Below are 22,176 nucleotides of genomic sequence, written 5' to 3'. Positions count from 1 at the left end.
GTCTGGCTGGAGGCCTGCTTCTGACTGTGCTACCCTGCCCAACCAGCCCCCCCACCCCACACCCTGCTCCCAACTCATTCTGCCCCGACGGTCCCTGTTCCGCCCCCACGGTCCGCTCCTCTCCCACAGCCGAGCAAGCAGAAGCGGAAGTTTTCTTCCTTCTTCAAGAGTTTGGTCATTGAGCTGGACAAAGACCTTTACGGCCCTGACAACCACCTAGTGGAGGTAAGACCCAGACCCCCTCTGCCCTTGAACCTGCCCGTCTTCCACACACCACACAGTCCCGTCAGCTGCACAGGTTTGGATGAGGGAGCCCCCGCCACCAGGGCTCTAGCCCCACCAGCTCGGTTGGGCCTGTGAGGTGAGCTGGCTCTTATCCCCTGGACAGTGGCACCGGACGCCCACCACGCAGGAGACGGATGGGTTCCAGGTAAAGAGGCCGGGGGACCTGAGCGTGCGCTGCACGCTGCTCCTGATGCTGGACTACCAGGTGTGTGCCCCACCCCCCAGACGCCACGTGAGGCCCTCACACCCCCACGCCCTTTCTCCTAGACGGGGCGGGCCTCGGCCTCAAAGGTGCGCATCCTGAGAGATCCCGTTCTCCTCCCTACCCCGCCCTCTCCAGAGCACGTTTCTGAGAAGCCCAGGCACCGCATCCGCGCTGAGTCCCAAGCCGCCTGGCCCTGAGCGCTTTCCACTCTCTCTTTTACCTCATTTTCATGGTCACCTTTTCCCAGCCTCCCCAGTTCAAACTGGATCCCCGCCTGGCCCGCCTGCTGGGGTTGCACACACAGAGCCGCTCAGCCATCGTCCAGGCCCTGTGGCAGTACGTGAAGACCAACAGGCTGCAGGACTCGCACGACAAGGAATACATCAACGGGGACAAGTATTTCCAGCAGGTACCCTCTCCCCCGAGCCCGGGGCCCTGGGGAGCAGGCAGAGTTACCGGTAGGGGAAGTGCCCCTACTAAGGTGACACCCCCCACTCCCTTCTCGACTCCGTCGGAAACGGTCTCGGAGCCAGAGACCAGGGTTCTAGTCCAGGCTCTGCCATGGCACAGCTCTGTGCGGTGGCCCGCCCATCGTAGCCACCCCAGGTGAGGAAGACCTGGAACCCCAGGAGGCCAACAGCTTTGGGGAACACATTCTTGTCACTTGGAATTAGGATCCCCGAGTCCTAGTCCTGGGTCTAGACTCTGGGTAGATTACTTAGCTATTTTGAGCCTTGTTCCTTATCCCTACAACAGGGTGATAACAATACCTGTCCCATCTAGCCCACCGGGCAGTTAGGAGAATCAGATTGCTGTGGAAGTGATTTGACAAGAGTTCTACCAAACCAGAGATTATTAATAATATTTTTAATAATAATTTTTAAATAAATACAACAGATAGACCTTAGTAAAAATAAGTTGATATTTATTGAGTACTTAACCACACGCCGAGCCCGTTCCAAGCACTTCATGTGTAACGGACTCATTTAATTCCAACAACCCCTTGAGATAGATGCCGTTACCATCCCCTTTCCAGAGATGAAGAAACTCAGGAGGAGATGTTAAGTAAGTTGCTCAGGGTTGCACAGTGAGCGGCGGAAGCAGGACTTACACCCGGGCCGGCCGACCCAGGGCCTGTGCTCTCACCCACGCGCTGCACACCCCTCCCCGTCAGCGCTCCTCGGGTCACAGCCCACCTGGCCCCAGCCCCGTGAGCACTGGCTTCTCGTGGCCTTTTCAGAATGGAAACTATGCTCTTTCAAGCACAGAAGAGCGATCTCTCTCTCCCACTTCAGATTTTTGATTGTCCCCGGCTGAAGTTTTCTGAGATTCCCCAGCGCCTCACAGCTCTGCTATTGCCCCCTGACCCAATTGTCATCAACCACGTCATCAGGTGAGGCCCCCGGCTGCTCCTCAGAACAGGGAATCTCTGTGGTGGTCCTGCCCTCCCTGCCCCTCCTTCTGCCTCCCCCCACACACACACCGCCCCTCCCCTCTGCTTCGGGCCCCAGCGCCCTTGGCCTCTGTGGGGGCGGCATGGATGCCAAGGGTTGGACTTCCCTGGCAGCGTGGACCCATCAGACCAGAAGAAGACGGCGTGCTATGACATTGATGTGGAGGTAGAGGAGCCACTGAAGGGACAGATGAGCAGCTTCCTCCTGTCCACGGCCAACCAGCAGGAGATCAGCGCCCTGGACAGTAAGGTGGGGCCAGAGCCCAGAGCTGGAGTGGGACGTTAACCCAAAAGTGACAGAAGTACAGACAAAACAGACAAGAACGTGGGCCTATGGAGAGAGGAAGGGGGGGAGGTGGCCCTTCCCTCGCTACTTGGAGCTCCGCCCATCCCACTTTCCCTGGGACTGCCTGGGCATCAGGGACCTGAGGGATTGCCCTTCAAAGGCACAACAGCAAACCCCTTCCCCCCCCCTGTACCCCACCCCCCCCCCGTTTCCCTTCCTCTCACACATCAGCACGGCCAGGTGAAAGCCTGTCTTTCTACCTGTAGATCCATGAGACGATTGAGTCCATAAACCAGCTCAAGATCCAGAGAGACTTCATGCTAAGCTTCTCCAGAGACCCCAAAGGCTACATCCAAGACCTCCTCCGCTCCCAGAGCCGGGACCTCAAGGTGAAGGGGACTCAGGGAGCACTGGATGGAAGACAAGCACATCGGGAAGACAGTAAACGTTGTTCACAGGGGCTGGAGGGGGTCCGGGCTCAGGGCTGACCCCACTGCTCCCTCCCAGGTGATGACAGATGTGGCAGGCAACCCTGAGGAGGAGCGCCGGGCTGAGTTCTACCACCAGCCCTGGTCCCAGGAAGCCGTCAGCCGCTACTTCTACTGCAAGGTGTGAAGGGCCCCCGCAGGCCTCCGCCACCGCTCCCGGATTCCCCTCCAGGGCGGGTGGGGTCCCGTCACTCACCAGCAGCAGGTAACCTGCTCCCGCTCTCACTCCGCTACAGATCCAGCAGCGCAGGCAGGAGCTGGAGCAGTCCCTGGTTGTGCGCAACACCTAGGAGCCCTGTGCGAGCCAGCGCCAAACACCGATGCGGGCCTCAGGCCCTGCCCCGTGCCCTAGGGCTCTGCCACCACTCGGACAGACGCCTCGCCTCACCTCTCTCTCGCCTCTCGGGTGAGGCAGGGACTGGATTAAAGGTGTTCACCTGATAACAGCCGTGTGGTCATTGGTAACTGGGGAGGGAGGAGGCAGGGGAGGGCAGTGGGTCCCTCTGGGAAACTCCCCACCCCCTCCCTCAGAGTCTTCTTACTCCATTTTCCCTAGACCTAGAAACAGTTCGGCAGACGACACTTTTAATGACATTTTCTTATTCGGAAATACAGCAACAAGCCCTCCACCTGTCCGTCCGTGTGGCCCCGCCTTGCCGGGGCCAAGGCCGAAGGGCCCTAAGTGGGGGCGGGGCCCCGGGCCGCGCTACGTGCTATTGGCCTGCTCCTGCTCGAACAGAGCCACAGCGAGCTGCGCGCGGGCCCCCAGCCCCTCCAGGGTACTCAGGCGGCAGCGGTGGTAGAGCTCCTCGCTGAGCCGAGGGCTGCAGTCACGCACGGAGAACTTCTGCACCAGCCCTGGCTCCACGGCCCGGAAAAGGTGGAGCCCTGAGAACCGGAGGAAAACATCCATCACCTCCAGCCCCTCCAGGGCTTCCTCCTCTTCCTGGCCCGCCAGCTCACCAGCCAGCCGGGCTCGGGCCGCCAGGTAGTCAGCGTTGTAGAAGCAGCCCTCTGCGGAAGCCTGTCGGTCAAACCTGCCCCCAACGGGAGCCCCCCGGGCAGGCTCAGCACCAGGAGGGGACGGGGGGTCGGGGCCGGCCCCCGGGGGCCCTTGGGGAGATCTCTGTGGTGCTAGGGCGGGGCTGAACTCCTGGAAGTGGACCGGGAAGAAGGCCTGCCAGCCGGAGATGGCGTTCATGCGGCAGCGGTTGAGGACCTCGGGCCCGGGCCTGGTCCACACGGTGGCGAGGAAGAAGAGCGTGTCCACGGGGTGCTTCTTGGAGACCACGTCCAGGAGCCGCACCTGGGAAGGGGCCTCCGCGCGCACAGCGAGCCAGGCCAGCCTCGTCCCAGGGTACCGTCGTTCCAACTCAGCCGCTGCAGCCTTCACCCCAAGAAACGGGTCCGGGGCCCCTCGGCCCCCTTCCCGCGGCCCATAGACCAGCAACAGGGTGAGTAGGGCATGCTCTCGCGGCTCCAGGACACCGGCTGCAAAGGCCTCCAGGAACGCAGGGGCCGCGGCGGCTTCAGCCACCAGCAGCGGCAGCACCAGCTGCACGCGGGTGGCCTCGGTGACGTAGGGCATGGGGAGGATCTCCACCCGGCTCAGGGGCCGCAGCAGGCTGACCCTGCGGGCCAGGGACCGCCGGTGCCCGCGCTGCGTCACGGCTTCCAGCAGCAGGTCCAGGGTGTACTCCATGCCCCGCGCTGGGTCAAAGCGCCGGTAGCCGTTGAGAAGCCGCTGCTTCTGGAAGCGCAGGCGGGGCTGATAGCGCCGATTCAGCTGCTCCAAAGCAGTCTCCACGGCGTCGCCCACATCTGCCCTGCTAGCCCCTTGCAGTGGGCACTTGGGGGCCCCGTCTGCACAGGAGAAGGTGTGCTGCTCTGTGAAGTAGTCCCAGCCCAGCACCTCAAAACGAGAGTGTGGTGTAAAAGGGGCCGGGAGCCCAATGGGCCAGCTCAGGCCTGCCTCCCCCTCAGGGGTCAGCACAGTCAGGTTCCGGATCTGAGCCTGGGTGGGAGGGACGCCCAGTTAGTGCCCCGCTAGGCAGTCAGGACCCTACCCCACTCCGGTGTCCCGGGGCCTGAGGTCTGCCCTGACCCCAGTAGCACTCAGTGAGGCTCATCGCTTAATTCCCTGTACTCTACATTCTTTAATCGGGAAGGTGCAGAAGGCCTTCGAGTCACAGCCGCCTTTCACAACCGCTGTGAGGAGGCGGCGGTGGGAAACGTGCTTTCCTGGAGGTTAAAGTACCCTGAAATCTAAAGCTGGGCAGTCTTTCTCTTCCATACTCAAAGCACTCGTGCTCTCTTCACAAAGAGCCCTTTGTTTTCACCTGTACCCCACCTCAGACAACCCCCGCGGTCAAGCAGACAGTTCCTCTACCTTCTGCCCTTGGACCGTCTAAGAGCGGTGCTTGAGGTTCAGGGACTTCTAGGTTTTTGCCTCCTTGCTGGAGAGGAATTAAAACTATTCTGTCAGGACTTCCCTGGTGGTTAAGACTCCGAGCTTCCACTGCAGGGGGCACGGGTTTGGTCCCTGCTCAGGGAACTAGGATCCTGCGAGCTGCGCAGGGGGGGCCAAAAAATTCAAAAATTAAAAAAACACTATTCTTAGACTCCAATAAAGATGTTAAAAACAAACATTAATTCACTTAACTTATATAAAACTCAAAAAACAAAAACCCCAAACCACGCCCCCCCCAAAAAAAACAAAACACAAACCACTCTTCTATCTAAGCACTCTACCAAGCCCACTCCTCAGAGCTCACCTGCAAACCCTTCTGAGCGCATCCAAGTCATGCCAGGAGCTTTGATGATCTTATGACTGACCTGGACCCCCCAGGGCCCCTTCTCCCTGGAGTCGTTTTAAATCGGGGTATGGTCAGCCTCCTTCTACTTCACCCGGCCTCCCCTCCCACGCACCATGAGCCTGGACGCCTGAAGCTCCCTGTGACCTCCAGCCCTGGTCCCAGGCTCACCTGCAGCTGTTCTATTTCACTGTACGTTCGTTCCAGCTCCAGAGCACTGAAGCGCTTGTGGAGCCGGTACATGAGGGTTCCCTCGGAGACAGGGTGCACCGCAAAAGCACTCAGGAAAGCCGAGCTCCCCTCCTTCTCGGGGTCCCTATTTTTGGCCAGTTCAAACGAGCGATACTGCTGCCCCTAGAGGACCAATGAGACCAATCAATGCCACACAGGGAGGGCTGCCCGGCCAGCCACCCTCGACCACGCTCAGCATTCACACCTGTTACTGCCACTGCCGCAGAAGCGGGGAAGGCACAGGAGCTCATTCTGGTGTCCCCTCAACCTCAGCCTTACTCTCACCAACGGATTTTGGAAAAGAGAGTGCTAGCTAGGCAACTAAGGATGCCCTAGCCCCCGCCCCGCCCCAGCAAAGAACCCCACTGTTCCTCAGAAGAATGAAAGCCGAAAGCCAGCAGATACTCCCAATACTCTGGTCTGGGAGGAGGGGCCCCTCTGGCATCGTCCCCTCTTCACCAACCAAAAGGGAGGTTCCTGGGCTACCTTACCCCTCCAGGAGAGTGGCCATCTCTAGGACACTCCCAGATCATTGGTGACTGCGCAAGTGTCGGGGAAGGGGCGGAAGGCAAGGGGCCAGGTGGGAGGACTGGTAAGGGGCACCTTTCTGGCTTGCTCGGAGGGTCCCTGACAAGATGCCGCTTTTGACGGCCCTAGGGATCTAAGACTGTCAGAGGTGAGCAAGGGAGAGCTAGAGGGGTGATCGGGGCTGGAAGAGGCACAACGACAGCCCCGAGGTGCCGCTGGGAAAGCGCCACAGCACCCAGCCTCGAGTCCAATCGCTCGGCCACTAACTTGTCGGGGACCGGGATTAACTCGAAAGGGCTGTCACCTGGTGCTGTGAGACACAGCCGATGCCCAGAGAGTCAATGAGGCAGCGGCCAAGCCACTCATCAGGACGGGCACTGAGGATGTCTCCTCGGCAGCCATCCAGATGCGGCCACAATCGAAGCAGGAGGCTCCGTGACAAGAGGTAGCCAAAGCCCCCGTGGCAGTATCGGGCCTGCTCGCCTGCGCCAATGAACTCCTCCGTCCGGCCCAGGTACAGGTCTTGGTTGATACTGAGGTGGCCAGCCAGGGCTGCCAGGCGGGGGGCCTGCACATACGTGTCATCCTGCATGACGAAGAACCAGTCGTAGTCGGCCCCAAAGTGTGTGTGAAGATGGCGCAGGGTCTCGGACATGAGCCAGGCTGGCCGTTCGTCCCCGTGAGATACCACCTGCATCCCTGCCGGAGTCCGGGCCCCTCGCTGCCCAGTGAAGTAGAGTAACCGAGGGAAGTGGTGAGCCACCGTGCGGTTCACAGCCACAGCCAGAGTGGACAGTGTGGCCCGGGAGGTCAGGACAGCCACCAGCAACCGCTCGCGAGAGCCCAGCTCTGTCTGGATGTACCGAGTCCTGTAGGGAGACCAGCATGCCAAGGGTCAACTCCCTAGTCTTTAGGAACACTCAGTGTGTCCAGCATATGCATCCCCCTAGGAATGAGTGAGTTGGAGCTGAGAAGAGCGAAGGGACAGACCTCCTCCTCCACATTAATGAGCTACTGGAGGCATATACATCCCCCTAGGAATGAGTGAGTTGGAGCTGAGAAGAGCGAAGGGACAGACCTCCTCCTCCACATTAATGAGCTACTGGAGTGAGCACACACTGAGTAGCCGACACTGGGACTGAGTTGGGGAGAGGTCAACCAAGGCTGGATGGGATGGGTTAGATGCAATTCCTGCCCGGTTGAAGAACATCCAACCACTAATTTAACACCAATGGGTGAGGCTTTCTCAGACCTGAGAAGGAGGAAGAAACTGGACCAAACCCTGATGGATAACAAGGCAAAGAATTGCTTCAAGGAGCCTACAGTGATTACCAGTGAAGGCAGAGGCAAGGGCTTGGAGCAACCCTAAACCGGGGTCTGGGAACTATGCACACACACAACTCTCACCTGAGCACCTTCTTGTAGGGCTTGTTGGGATCCCTGTAGTAGGGGACAATCCGGGGTTTGAAGTCTTCATCACTTTGGTCAAGCTGAGTTCCTGAGTCTAGATTCTGCGGCCCTCCTGGTTCCCCCACAGCCACTACACAGGGATCTTCTCCCTCACCCTGGATCCAGGAAACCCGCAAGAGGCTCAGGCTGCACCCCAGAGACAGCCCTAGGATGAGGGGCAGTGCTGGTTGCAGCAGAGCCAACACTGAGCTCAGTCGCATGGCGGTGGGCCCTGCCATGTGTGTGCCCCAGAGGGCACGGCCTCAAGGATCGATCAGTGGGTAAATGGGCACCTGGCCGGGAGTAGGTCTGCAGTTTTAACAAGGGAACCTGGGGTCAATGAGGTCAACAAGAGAACAAGGCGTGTTTGCTTCCAGGCCCAGTATCCCCGGGAAATGTCTGCCTGGCCTTCCGTTGTCAAGGTGCTGGATCTAACCCTCAATCCAAATAGTAAATATTCGAATCAATTTCACCCACTAATGGCGAGGCTTCCAGTAAAAGCGAGAGGAAATAAAACTCAATCCTGTCAAACCTAACCGCAAAAGGACTACATACATCTGAAGGCTGGATCTAAGCCAAGAGATGGCAGCAACCGATAAAGATGGGCTTGGGGAAAAGCACATGCTCCATCAACACAACCACCCCCGGCTAGAGGAACCTAACTCCACAGGCCTTTCCCAAGAAGCGCCTGGCGGGGGCACGTCTCACTCAGTTTACTGCAGGGGCTGCCGACTGGCTGCTGAAGGCCAGCGCCGGGATGGGGTCAGGGCCTTTCCACTCTATTCCCGAGTGTTAAGGAGACATCTGGCTAGGGTACCCACCCCTCCCGGCAGTCAGGAGTGGTCAGGAGCCACTGGCACCGCGCACAGAAGTTCCGCCCACCTAATGAGGTGGACGGAGGATATGGTGGCTCGGCACGAAGAGCCTCTCAGAGGAGCACAATGGCTGATGGAGCCACTGTGCAGGGCGTTCTTCTCTGAATCACCGCTGCCGAGAGGCTGGTGCTACCTGACAGTAACCCCGGCCGCGTAAGAGCGATTCGGTGTTTGGTTTTACCAGAGCCCCGGGTACCCAAACCGAACCAAACCAAACCGAGAAGAGAAGCAGCTAGCGACAACGCAGGGATCCTGAGAAGGCACACGGAAGCTCGGCTGGCTTCCGGTGCGCCCGTTGTCAGGCCCGGCGCCCCTGTCTACCTCTCAGCCATCAAGAGCAACTCTAGTGCTAGAAAGAAGGCCCAAAGCGAGTGTTAGCCGCTAGTCTCACAACAGAAATAAAACTGGCTGCGTCACGGGGCTGTAGAGGAAGGGCAGGGAGACTCCGTTCGTTCTGGCGACGGGAATGGAGGTCGCGGCGGGGAGAGGAGGGCAAAGACTCCGTCCTCAGGCCCGTCAGCGGGGGCAAAAGCCCTGCCTGCGCCAGTGGGCGAAGGACAACGAGGGACACCGCGAGGCCCACAGGGGGAGTCCCCTGCAGCCGGGCCAGGGGCGGCGGCGTGCGGATAACGAGCGGCCGGGGTATGGCGGCCGCGGCCAGCCGGGTCCCGGGGAGTCGGGGTGAAGGCGTGGGGCTGGGACGTGCTCCTGTCCTCCGGAGCGGTGCCCCTGACGCCCCTTGCAGGGGTAGGGCGGGGAAGGGGGAACAGACCCCAGGGCCCGAGGCGCCGGCTCCGCCGCTGCAGCCGCTGCCACCTCACAGCCTGGCCCGTTCCTTCCTCTTCCGCTCGCTGTCAGTCCCCGTCTCTATGGTGACCGCATCCGGCCGCTCGCTCCGCCGCCGCCCTCTCTGTGGTCGTCCCGCCCCCTCTCTGCGCCTCGTAGCCGCTGTGGGGTGACGTGGTCGTCCCGCCAGCCCCCGCCCCCCGCCCCCCAACAATAGGCGGGCGCTCCGCAGACGCTAATGCGAGTGAACCCAGCACGGACCCAAAGGTGACGCAAGCTTCAACCTCAACTCCCTTCTGCCCTAGAAAAAATTACTCTCCCTCAGTGAGCGCGCTTCTGCCTCCTTGGACGACTGTTCCCAATGGGCTTCCCGAACCCCATCACCCACTCAGTTATTTCAGAAATGTTTGTTTGCCTACTAAGTTCCAGATCATCGTAAAGGAGTGGTAGACGAGGTGGGCATGGTCCCTGCCCTCAGGTAGCTGAGAGTTGCGGGAGACAGGCATTAAAGACACATTGACAAAAAAAGTATAAATTTAGGTGGAAGTCACAAACTGTCATAAGAACCATTGCAGAAAAGTAGACTCCAGTGGAGAAACAGGACAGGAAGAATTAGACTGAGAATTTGGGAATCCTGAGATCCAAAGTTTCAGTTAATTACCCAGACAAAAAGTGAAGAGGAGTTTTCCAGGCAAAGAGAACACAGAAGGCCCTGAACAAGGAAGAGATTGGCCCAGAGAACTGGGAAGGCCAAAGCCGCTAAAGCCTGGTGAGTGAGGGGAAAACAGGTCAAGGGAGGCTGGAAGGCAGACGGGGCCTTCAAACAAGTATGGTGGGTTCCCACCCAGGACGGCACATCCCTAGGGAGCAAGTTGTCAGATGGTTGAGGGGAGGAGCAAGAATGCTAGATGTCTGATGCATTGCAAGATCGTATCACACTAGAAAGAATTATCTGTCCTACGTAGCTTTCTTTGTTTTTTGTTTTTGTTTTTGTTTTTGTTTTCCAGCCGCGCCGCGGGGCATGCAGGGTCTTAGTTCCCCAACCAGGGATTCAACCTGCGCTCCCTGCAGTGGAAGCCCAGAGTCTTAACCTCTGGACCCTCCAGGGAAGTCCCTGTCCTACGTAGCTTTCAAATATGTCCTACTGAACAATCTTGTTAGTGAAAAAAAAAAAAAAGCTTCCAATCATCTAATCCTTGAGCCTGTGTTTTATATATAAAAATTAAGTAATTTTGCAGGGTTGTAATACGTGCTGAATTTTCAAGGGATGGAACTATCATGAAAATGGAAGGAACATTGTACTTTCATTTTGTCCAGGAATGTACTTGTTAACAGTTCGGAGAACTGTATCATGCACAGCAATGTCATTCATAGTGTTGTGTCTGCATTTGTACTGTCACATTCAAGCTGGTACTACGTTAGGTACAAGCGTCTGACTAATGATGTTTTCTAGCATACTGAAATAACATTATTCTTTTATTATAAAGGATTTCCTTTTCTTCTTGCTGTTGTCATTGCACTGTAATTTTTTGAAATTTATGTGTGTAGTTAAGTTACGTGACATACGAACTTTATTTCAAAACAGGAAGGGGGGTGTTCCTTGAAAAGTTTGTTATTAAAAGGGAACCTTGGGATTGGTAGAGTCAAGAACCCATATAGGAGGCACATGAGATGGAATGCACCAGCCCCTTTACCCTTTACTGTGTTTTGGTCTTATCCTCAGATAGACAGCAATTTGATCTCCCCTCAGCAACTGGCACATAATAGGTGGTAAATGAATGGCTTGTTAGAAGACTCTGGGAAGCATAGTAGAAACCCTCATCTAGAGGTTGAAAGATACAGGTTCCAGACCAGCATTGTCCAATGGAAATACAATGTGAGGGACTTCCCTGGTGGTCCAGTGGCTAAGACTCCGAGCTCCCAATGCAGGGGGCCTGGGTTTGATCCCTGATCAGGGAACTAGATCCCGCGTGCCACAGCTAAGACCTGATGCAGCCAAATAAATAAATAAAAATATTAAAAAAAGAAAGAAATATAACGTGGGCCGCATATGTAAATTTTAAATATTCTGGTGGCCACATTTTAAAGTATTTATTTATTTAATTGAAGTATATGAAGTAGCCTGTTTCTGTTTTGTAAATAAATTCATTTGTATCATTTTGTTATTCCACATATAACCGATATCATATGATATTTGTCTTTCTCTGTCTGACTTCATTTAGTATGATAATCTCTAGGTGTATCCGTGTTGCTGCAAATGGCAATATTTTTTAAAAATTTATTTTATTGAAGTATAGTTGATTTACAGTGTTGTGTTAATTTCTGCTGTACAGTTTTAGGTTCCACATATAAGTGATACCATATGGTATTTGTCTTTCTGACTTACTTCTCTTAGTGTGATAATCTCTAGGTCCATCCATGTTGCTACAAATGGCATTATTTCATTCTTTTTTATGGCTGAGTAGTATTCCATTGTATATATGTACCCCATTTTTTTATCCTGCAAATGGCAATATTTCATTTTTTATGGCTGAGTAATATTCACATATATATATATATGCCACATCTTTTTTATCCATTCATCTGTTGATGGACACTTAGGTTGCTTCCATGTCTTGGCTATTGTAAATAGTGCTGCTATGAACATTGGGGTGCATGTATCTTTTCAAATTAGAGTTGTCATCTTTTCTGGATATGTGCCCAGGATTGGGATTGCTGGATCATATGGTAGTTCTATTTTTAGTTTTTTAAGGAACCTCCATACTGTTTTCCATAGTGGCTGCACCAATTTACATTCCTAGCAGCAGTGTAGGAGGGTTCCCTTTTCTCCACACCTCTCCAGCATTTCTTATTTGTAGATTTTTTGATGGTGGCCATTCTGACTGCTGTGAAGTGATACCTCATAGTAGTTTTGACTTGCATTTCTCTAATAATTAGCGATGTTAAGCATCTTTTCATGTGGCCACAGTTTTTTAAAAAGCAAAATGAAACAGGTGAAATTAATTTTAATATTTTATAGTATTAAATATATCCCAAATGTTAACACTTCAATGTGTAATCAATATAAAAAATTGAGATATTTTTCATTCTTTTTCTTTTCCACATGCAATCTTTGAAATCCAATGCCTGTTTCACACAGCATATCTCAGTTCAGACTAGCCACATTTCAAGTGTTCTGTAGCCACATCTAGCTAGAGGCTACCACATTGAACAGCAAAGTTCTAGACCTTTCTCAGTTACTAAGTTTCTAGGTAATTCTGGATGAGACATTTCCTCCCTTGGGTCTCAGTTTCTTCATATTTTAAATGAAGAGTCTGGACTCTTCATTTCCTGCTTCCAGCACTGATCTTCTGTAATTGTTCATATTTAGCCAGTCCTTTTCTCCTTCCTCTCTCCCTCTTATTTCCCCGTTTCTTCTCCCTTCATGCCCAGGTCTGTTCCCTGCAAGAGACCTAAACCCTGGATGAGAATGGCAGAACTTCTTACTTTTCTAGGCCACTCTTGATGTGCTGAAGGAGACTTTGCCCAGCAACGGTCAGTTCATGGGAAATCATGGATGTGATAGGTGGAGTCAGAGAAGGAACTGGTTAGCCCTTGCCGTCCCAAGTCACTTTACAGAGCTGGAGTCCCAGAACCAGAAGATTTGAGCTTCAAGCCTGGCCATGTTTCCTCTCAGCAGTGTTGTTTTATTAACAGCGCCGTGCCTGTATTTCCAATCTGTAAAATGCTATTAATACCCACCTTAGCGTCTGTTGGGGGGATTAAATGTGATGGCATAAATGAAAGAGTATAATTAATTTTAGGTCTCTGTAACCTGAAACCTGCCTGTGACCACACATTTTAATGAGGCTGGGAGAGGCAGGCATGTTGTAGACCTCCCAGGAGGCTAGATGCTTGGATAAGCAATTTTATGTGATCCACAATCATATATAACTTCCTTGTTTCCTAAAGAAGGGCTTTGCAGGCAGTTGACTATTGTCTGTATATCTCTTTACCTAAAACAATGCTTTTGCCCCTATGGCACTTATCACCTGAATGTCACCATCTGTGTCCTTTTAAAATTTTCCATCTTGTCGGCTGAAAAAAAAATGCACAACATGAGAGTTGTGAGTTAAGTTTTATTTGGGGCCTAATGAGGACTATAGCCTAGGAGCCTCTCGGATAGCTCTGAGAAACTGCTCTGAAGAGGTGGAGGACGTCAGTATATATATGATTTTACTGAAGGGGGGCTATTTGTAATCAATCACACACTTTGGCAGGTTACTGCTAGTCACAGGGAGCAAATGCCTCCGTTAATGATTTTAGTGTTTTTCTAGATATGAGGAGTTGCAAGAAATTGGGCTCATAAAATCTTCTCCAGAAAATATCTGAAGGCCTGTTCTGCCAGTTTTTCCCAGAGCACAGAGTGCCTCATTCCTGATCTCGGCCCTGAACTCCTTTCAGGGTGTGTGGAAGGTCAGTGACTGCAGTGGCTAGTGACTTCATTATTCTAGAACCAGATGGTGAGCGACAATTTTTTGGCATTCTTAATTGTAAGCTCCGTGAGGTCCGGGAATGACTTACCACCACTGAAACTCTAGCATCTAGCTCTGAGTCGGACAGAGTAGGCACTTAATTCATGGAGGGTATTCTAGGAAAAGGCATGCTCAAAGGCGTGTGGTGTAAAATGGCATGGCTTATTTCTGAAATGCAAGTAAGTAGAGCCTACTGGAGCATCAACTTTGAGGAGGAAAACTAGGTCTATGTGTGGGGGGGGGGGGGGGGAGGGAGCCCACTTTAAAAAAAATTTTTTTTTTAAATTTATTTATTTAGGGTGCGCAGGGTCTTAGTTGCGCATGCGTGTGGGATCTAGTTCCCCGACCAGAAAGCGAACCTGGGCCCCCTGCATTTGGCGAGCAGAGTCTTACCCACTGGACCACCAGGGAAGTCCCTGGGCTCACTTTTTTAAAGGGTCAGGGGGGGCTGCTTTTGGAGGATGTGCTCAGAGGGAGTAACAGCTTCCTTTGCTTCCCTCCAGCCGTGTCACTGCCGGAGGCACTGCTGGTCAGAAGCCTGGAGAGGTATTAGAGACTACACATTTGGTATTTGCACTGTAGGCTATGAGAAGTCTGTGATGGATTTTAAACAGTGAAAAGTTAACGAGCAAGGAAAAGTAACGGGCAAGATCGCGTTGGTAAATGACGATAAAGCTAAATTCAGAAAAGAAGTCTTGTTTTTTACTTCAGGGCTCTTCCCATCAAACTTACATGGCTTGGATGGAAACCTAACAATTCTGGAGTGGGTAGGCTGAGCAGCCACGGTTCAGGAACAACGTTCCGCACCTTCTAAAGTTTGGTTAACACTGGACCAGCCTCTAAAACCTCAGTTTCATGGAACGAGGACACCTTTCTTTCATGAAGGAATTCTGTTCTTCGCATCATCTTCGTAGTGATGAGCGTCTTCCCGTCCCTCTCACCAGCCGGCTCACGCTTCCTCCTCCTCCCTCCTCTTCGTTCCCCCATTGTTTCGACCCATTCCTGCCTGATGCCTGCCGGGAAGTGTAGTCGCTCGCCCTGCTGTCTGAGCTGGTTGGGCGGCCCTATAAACCCCGTATCTCCGCATAATTCCTCAGCTGTTCCCGGGGTAGGGTAGCCTGGGAGGTCCAGCCGCTTATCCGAGGAGCCAGCTGGGATTTGCAGTTTCCAGTTCCCGCAGCAAGCCGCTCGCAGAAGGCTCTTGGACTCCAATCTCCCCAGCCTCGCGCATCCTGATGACGTCGCGCCGGCCCGCGAGGCCCCTGGAATCCGCGGTAGTTCTCGAGGAGGGTCTCAGGCTCGGCAGCCACGGCTGGAGGACGACACTTCCCAGGAGTCTACGCGGCGGCGCGACGAGAGCCGCGCGAGGCCGTGATTGGGTAGTGAGCCGGCCGCACGCGGAGGAGCTCAAGGAGCTGCTCTGTTGCGACAGAGGCCGAGCGGCGAGGCCCAGTGAGTTGGGGGAAGGGGCGCTAGGGGGGAGGGTGCTGGCCGGTGAGGGGGAGGGGGGACGAGAAGAGGGAGGAAGGACCGGGCTGGGATGGAGGCGGCTGCGCGGGAGAAGAAGGGGCCAAGGGAGAGACGGTGACGGGCGGGGGCTGGGGAGGTTCGCGGGTTGGCGAGTGAGGAGACCCCGAGGGGACTCACGGGGCGGGGGGGCACGAGGGCTCCCCGGGAAGAAGCTGGACCCGACGGCCAGCTGGTGTGGAGGGGGACGACGGGGAGGAGGCCGGAGGCAAACAGGAGGAGGAAGCCCGGGAAAGTGAGGCGGCCGGCTGGAGCGTGGAGCGCCAAGTTGTGGGGAAACTGGAGACCGGGACCTGTGCCGAGGGGCCGAACCCGGGCCCTAACTGGAGGCCCCGAGAGGAGGAGCATTTCCAGAGTGAGGCAGTCCGTGGGGATTGGTGGACAAAGCCCGAGGGAAGAGCTGTTGAGATTAGAAGAGCGGCCGAGGATCAGAATTGGCTTGAGAGATCCTGACAGAGTTGGGAGCGACTAGTCTGGGACGGAGCTGGGATCAGAGGCTCGCTAGGCAGTTCCTGAGAGGGATGGAGCCAGGCCCAGGCATTCTGCGGAAGTTTAGAACCTGGGGGTGTTTGCCTTCCTTCAGGCTTCCTGAAAGAACAGTAACGTGCCCTTGTGGTTCATCACCATGCCTTCCGACCTGGCCAAGAAGAAGGCAGCCAAAAAGAAGGAAGCTGCCAAAGCACGACAGCGGCCCAGAAAAGGCCATGAAGAAAACGGAGATGCTGTCACAGAGCCACAGGTGGCAGAGGAGAAAAACGAGGAGGCCAATGGCCAAGAGACCACAGGTGAATTGAGGGAGAGGTGGGTCCCTGGGATGGTTGCTCGGACGGAAAGGACGCCCCAGCTGGAGTCACAGTCCGGATGCTGGGGGCGCTGGAGAGTATATCTGGTGCCATGAAACTTTTCATGATGAACCAAACCAGTAGAGTTGGCACTTGATCAAGGAAACTGAACACAGAGTTCTCACATACTCAGTGGCAAGCAAGTATGGGAGTGGTTGTGCAGCCTTGCTGCTCTGTCTTCTAGACTTGGAGAAGAAGGTCAGTTCCCTGCCCCTTTCTTAATTTCCATTTCTACACGTGAAGGTCAGTGTGCCAGGCTCCTTACCACATAATACCCTTGTCCTCCCAGTGGTAGTGGCTGTGCCAACAAGACGGAAACACATGAGTTGTTTTGTGGGTTTTTTCTGGGAGAGAGGTGCCTTTCTGTTATGAGCACTGCTCAAGTGTTAGACACTGTGCTGGAAACTGAGGCACTATAAGCACGCCCTGCTGTCTGATATCTCGCAGTCTAGATGGGGAAACAGGGCAGTGTGTGATAAAGAATATCGCAGGCCCTTGGCAGTCTATCCCAGCCTTCTTCCTTGCCCCCTGAAGACACTCTCAACAGGTCGTCTCCATCGACTATTGTTGTCCCTTGAATAGTCACCACATTTGTCCATTTACACACTGAGGTTCTAATACCACAATTTTTGTACTAGCTACATTTGACATTTCTCTCAGGGCCCAGCTCAGGATGGTAATGTCTTTCCCAACCAAACCTGACCTCAATAATATTGCCATTCACTATACCCCTGTACTATCTATAGTGTTATTTATTTATTTATTTATTTTTTTGGCCGAGCTGCACGGTATGTAGGATCCTAGTTCTGCAACCAGGGGATGGAACCCACACCCCCTGCGGTGATAGCGTGGAGTCCCAACCGCTGGACCGCCAGGGAAGTCCCAGTGTTACCTTTTTCTGTTGTGCCTCTGCTTCTTCGTCTGAATTGCTTGAACTTTGAGTGCAGAGACCATGTCTTGTGTAATACATCTTTTTTGCCTGATCAGCCTTGCAGATAGAGATACTAGGTAAATGTTTGAAGAGGATAGGAGAATTACTAATGCAAGTTACAACAGACAGATAGGAATTCAGAAAAGGGAGAGTTAAAAATGATTGGGAGCAGAGAGTTGAATGGTAGGAATTGTCTCCAAAATAAGAATTATGAGAGAAAGCTAGTGCAGTAAAGTCAGGCCATGGGGAAGTTTTCTTCCTGGCCAGAGTGGTGGAGGGATGGGAAGTTAAGAATGATAGGAGTGACCGAGCAGGCTGAATTGTGATCTGTAAAGTAGACAGGGTTCCCCCTAGGTCCTCAGGAACAATGGTCAAGCAGTATCTATCATCAGCTCTGTAGGTACTTTCTGGATGAATTGGAAAAATAGAAAACTGAATCCCACTCTGAGACTGTTGTCCACTGTTCCCATTACAAATTTCTTCTTCACCTTTCTCCCTAGGAAACCAGAATTTCTCAGGGGGAACCCAGCTATAGTATCCCTATCTCAGTAATAAGGGAGCTTTGGTTTTCACCCTGCTTCCTCAGGGAGCTACTCTTCTGAAATATGAAATCTGGTTTTCTTTCCAGCTCTCTCAAAACATTTCTTATTACCAGGGACCCAGGGTCATTTCTGCTTTCATAATTAATGGGTCATCTGTTCCCTCTCCCAAGACTGGGTCCTCTCTCTTCTCTGAGTTTGGAATTACTTAATGCTGCAGGTCACTGTTCTCCAGCCTTTACCTGTTAACCATTGCCACATGGCCTTCTTTAGGTAGTGAGGTACGGAAAGATTAAGATAAATATCAAAGAAAGCAACTTCTGGCAGACAGTTCAACCTTCTTTAGAAAGTGAGACTCTTCAAGACAGGCACTAGAGTTCAGCTGGTCCCCTTGTTTGGGGAATGAATAGAAAGGGGCTGCTTGTGAAGTCTACAGTATTCTCTCTGATGAAGTTTATTCCAGAATCCCTTCTGCATTTATTCAGTGCTGTTCACTTACTTTTTGAGTCTGTTTTGTGGGATGCTGTAGGCCAGGACAGTGAGGTCTAAGTCTTACTTTTTTTTTTTCTGTGGTACGCGGGCCTCTCACTGCTGTGGCCTCTCCCGTTGAGGAGCACAGGCTCCGGACACGCAGGCCCAGCGGCCATGGCTCACGGGCCCAGCCGCTCCGCGGACCGGGGCACGAACCCGTGTCCCCTGCATCGGCAGGCGGACTCTCAACCACTGCGCCACCAGGGAAGCCCCATCTAAGTCTTACTTTTAAAGCTCAGGAGATGACTTAGGTCATAGATGCTGTAAAGTGGAAGAATGGTATACAGTAGTGCCTCGGTATCTGCTGGTGATTGGTCCCAGGATACCAAAATCCACAGAAACTCAAGTCCCTTACAGAGAACAGTGTATGTAGTAGCTGCATGTAACCTAGCACATCTCTAGATTACTTGTAATACCTGATACATTGTAAATGCTATGAAATAACGGCCAGTGTGTGGCAAATTTTGGAACTTTCTGGAACTCTTTTTTTTAATCCTCAGTTGGTTGAATTTGTGGACGCAGAACTGTGGATGTAGAGGGTTGGCTGTATAGCTTTCCCTTAATTTTGATCTTCTTGCCCGAGCAGATAGAGATATAGACCAAGGACTGGCAAACTTTTTCTGTAAAGATCCAGATAGTAAATATTTGTAGCTTTGTGGTCCATATGGTCTCTGATACAGCTGTTCAACTTCGCCATTGTAGTGGAAAGCAGCCAGTAGACAATATGTAAATAATGGGTGTAGCTATGTCCCAATAAAACTTTATTTACAGAAACAGGCAGTTGGCCAAATCTGGCCAGCCTCTTTTTAAGCCACCCCCCGTCCCAGGCTAAGAATGGTTTACATTTTTTAAGTGGTTACGTTTCAAATGGTAATGTGTATACCTACATAATAGTTTTGATTTTTGCCACTTGGGCTGTAAACCCTAAAATATTTACCATCTGGCCCTTTAAGAAAAAGTTCACGAACTCCTGATCTAGAGCATCAACTTCTCCCTGTACATCTTCTTCTCAACATCTAGAACATAGAACAAGGATTGGCACAAAGCAGGGCTGTGGGAAGCCTGGTAACTCAACTGTGTAGAAAAGAGACTTTTTAAATTCCTCTCATCAGTCAAAACAAAAAATTTGTCCTCCATTTGAAAAGTACAGGCATACCTTGGAGATATTGTGGGTTCAGTTCCAGACCACCATAATAAAGTAAATATCAATATTGTGGTATCAGTAAAGTGAGTCACATGAATTTGGGGGGTGTCCAGTGCATATAAAAGTTATGTTTACGCTATACTGTAGTTTAGTAAGTATGCAATAGCATTATGTCTAAAAAAAACAACGTATGGGGACTTCCCTGGCGGTCCAGTGGTTAAGACTCCGCGCTTCCACTGCAAGGAGCACGGGTTTGATCCCTGGTTGGGGAGCTAAGATCCCACATGCTGTACGGCATGGCCAAAAAAATAAAAAGCAAAAAACCAAACGAAAAAAAACCACTATGGAATGCCCTGGCGGTCCAGTGGTTAGGACTCTGCGCGTTCACTGCTGAGAGTCCAGGTTCAGTCTCTGGTTGTGGAACTAAGATCCTGCAAGCCATGTGGTGCGGCCAAATAAATAAATAAAACTGAACAATGTACGTACCTTAATTTAAAAATACCTTATTGCTAGAAAAATGTTGGCCATCATCTAAGCCTTCAGTGAGTCGTAGTAGTAATATCAAAGATCACAGATCACTGTAACAGATATAATAATAATGAAAAAGTTTGAAATCGTGACACAGACGGGATGTGAGCAGATGCTGTTGGAAAAATGGTGCTGATAGACTTGCTTGACGTAGGGTTTCCACAGACCTTCAGTTTGTAAAAATTGGAATATCTGTGAAGCTCAGTAAAGCGAAGTGCAGTAAAATGAGGCAGGCCTGCACTCGCCAAGCAGCCACGTGTAACACGCTGTACTGGACGCTGGGGTAGACACAGAGGGACTGCCAGCTGTCTGGCAGGACAGTCCCTGCCCTCGGTTCTGACTCCTCGCAGGCAGAGCAGGTTCAGCAGCAGGGTGGGTATAGCACCAGCAGTGGTAATCTCCCGACAGGATGGCGTATTCGGAGCGAATTCGGAGCGAGACACTCCTGGAGTCGCTCTCCCCGCGCCTGCCTGTCTGAGGACGGCACCGAGCTCTCTTCCCCCTTCTACTCCATCTTTACTCTTGCTAAGGACAAGCACGTGGGCTTTCTCATTTCAGGTGTCTACTGGAAGGTTACCGTGGGGAAACGGGTAAGGGTAGCAAAGACTATAAAGTTAGAAGATCGTCACGGTAGCGGATCCTCGTGTAGTTTTTGACTCCTTCCTGAAAAGGTTAATAGATCACCTTACTCTCTTTTGGAAGAAGCTTACCAAGACTCCCTGTACCCCCATTTCTGTCCCACTTGCAATAATACTTTGTGGGCGCTTGTCTTTTATGGAGAGGTCGTATAGTGAGATAGTTAAGGTCATGGCTTTGGGGTCAGACAAAGCCTGGTTCAAACTCTGGGTCTGTCACTAGCCTTTTTGACCTTGGCTATATTATTTAACCTCTTCATCTATAAAAGGAGGTCCTAAGTGTTATCCTATAAGCGTTATGGGGATCAAATTAGATGGGGAATGATAATGTGGTACAGTCCCAGGCACAGAGTAAACTCAACAGCTGTTAGCCAGTTAACGTTAGCCATATATTAATAGTTCTTCCCAGCCTGAAAATGTAGTCATGCCTGCAAAGCTACAAAGGCAGAACAGCTAGTGTCTTGTCTCATGGTCAGTTTGTGTCTCTGAAACCCTCCAGACTTGGAACTTCTGGTTTTCCCAGCCTTGGCTCTGCCTGCCATTGATCCCTCTGTGCGTTTTCTCATACTGGTCCCTTTTGGGCAGCGTAGCGTCTTGGAAGCACCATCTGGAAGCTCTAGGTCGTGGAGTAGGAGCATTGCACCTCTATAGCATCTGCTTTATTTTGGGCATTGGGACTAATTCTTTAACACATACTCATGGAGGACAGTTTGGAGTTCTAGCCATTCCTACCATGCATTATATCATCTTAGAACAAGGAAAGTTAGAATTAAAAGGACAAGTTACGAAGTAAAAAATGTCCGTGGAAGGAGGATACCAGGGCAGATCTGTATGCAATGTACACCCTGTTTAAAGCTTGTGAAACATCTGAGTCATCTCAACCTGATCTTGAGCCCAGGTCCTTCAGGGCATGCCTTTTTCAGCCTTTGGATCTTTGTATGGTAATATTTGGTAACTTAAGGAAGGGCAAAAGCCACAAATGCCCAGACAGTGGCCTGAACCCTGGACCCTCAGATCAAAAGTCTGATGCTCTACTGGCTGAGCCATGCAGATGCTCTAAGACATGCCTTTTTGTGTAAGAGCTCAGTCTGTCTTATAGCCCTCTTCCCAAACGGCTTTTGTTTCTGTCCCCAGAAGTGGATTTGCTGACCAAGGAGCTGGAGGACTTTGAGATGAAGAAAGCTGCTGCTCGAGCTGTCACTGGCGTCCTCGCCTCTCACCCCAACAGTACTGATGCCCACATCATCAACCTCTCCCTCACCTTTCACGGTCAAGAGCTGCTCAGTGACACCAAACTGGAATTAAACTCAGGCCGTCGTTATGGCCTCATTGGCTTAAATGGAATTGGTGAGGCCCTTGGAAAGTGAGGTGGGAGGTATCTCTCCTTGGCTCATATGTCACTCAGCAAGTATTTACTTAGCACAGCTATTACAAAGCAAGGAGTTTATAGTATGGGTGGGAGACCAGGTGTGCCCAGGGAAGGGGAACTAGCAATACAGAGCAGTCATGTGATAAGCACCACGTGAGTAGCTGTAGCCCGTAGGTGCCGGAGGAGAAGTGGATGGGAGAGGCGGGAGGAGAAGTGG

General features: G+C 52.3%; 3 protein-coding genes across 8 annotated transcripts in view; 2 read left to right on the top strand and 1 right to left on the bottom strand.

The window, feature by feature from the left end:
- The window catches only part of SMARCD3 (SWI/SNF related BAF chromatin remodeling complex subunit D3), a 32,662-nt gene extending 29,579 nt beyond the window's left edge, over positions 1-3,083 (top strand). For all 4 annotated transcript variants that reach the window (XM_024754472.1, XM_024754471.1, XM_024754470.1 and 1 more), the window contains 8 exons: positions 130-225; positions 389-490; positions 738-899; positions 1,786-1,883; positions 2,058-2,193; positions 2,496-2,618; positions 2,737-2,838; positions 2,954-3,083. In XM_024754472.1, the coding sequence (XP_024610240.1) occupies positions 130-225; positions 389-490; positions 738-899; positions 1,786-1,883; positions 2,058-2,193; positions 2,496-2,618; positions 2,737-2,838; positions 2,954-3,007 (873 nt within the window). In that variant the 3' untranslated portion in view covers positions 3,008-3,083. The remainder of the gene's footprint in view (positions 1-129; positions 226-388; positions 491-737; positions 900-1,785; positions 1,884-2,057; positions 2,194-2,495; positions 2,619-2,736; positions 2,839-2,953) is intronic.
- On the bottom strand, positions 1,399-9,503 carry CHPF2 (chondroitin polymerizing factor 2). 2 transcript variants are annotated; one of them, XM_024754469.1, is made up of 6 exons: positions 7,697-9,503; positions 6,594-7,158; positions 5,702-5,884; positions 2,914-4,731; positions 2,490-2,639; positions 1,399-2,212 (listed from the first exon to the last, which is right to left on the bottom strand). In XM_024754469.1, exons 1-4 carry the CDS (start codon positions 7,975-7,977, stop codon positions 3,424-3,426), a joined length of 2,337 nt encoding a protein of 778 aa, XP_024610237.1. In that variant the 5' UTR covers positions 7,978-9,503; the 3' UTR covers positions 1,399-2,212; positions 2,490-2,639; positions 2,914-3,423. The 2 variants fall into 2 exon arrangements, with proteins under 2 accessions (XP_024610237.1, XP_024610236.1); XM_024754468.1 differs by having other exon boundaries at positions 1,399-2,181.
- A 5,720-nt stretch (positions 9,504-15,223) lies between these two features.
- The window catches only part of ABCF2 (ATP binding cassette subfamily F member 2), a 16,846-nt gene continuing 9,893 nt past the window's right edge, over positions 15,224-22,176 (top strand). Inside the window, exons 1-3 of one of the 2 annotated variants that reach the window (XM_024754517.1) lie at positions 15,224-15,365; positions 16,024-16,225; positions 21,725-21,937. In XM_024754517.1, the coding sequence (XP_024610285.1) occupies positions 16,066-16,225; positions 21,725-21,937 (373 nt within the window). In that variant the 5' untranslated portion in view covers positions 15,224-15,365; positions 16,024-16,065. Of the gene's footprint in view, positions 15,366-15,479; positions 15,498-16,023; positions 16,226-21,724; positions 21,938-22,176 lie in introns of those variants that run through there. The other variant, XM_024754518.1, reaches the window with a different exon arrangement.

The sequence above is a fragment of the Neophocaena asiaeorientalis genome, unplaced genomic scaffold, assembly GCF_003031525.2.
Source record: "Neophocaena asiaeorientalis asiaeorientalis breed wild unplaced genomic scaffold, Neophocaena_asiaeorientalis_V1.1 scaffold407, whole genome shotgun sequence".
Lineage (NCBI taxonomy): Eukaryota > Metazoa > Chordata > Mammalia > Artiodactyla > Phocoenidae > Neophocaena > Neophocaena asiaeorientalis.
Note: the sequence above shows the minus strand (reverse complement) of the source record. Positions and strands in the feature narration are given on the sequence as shown.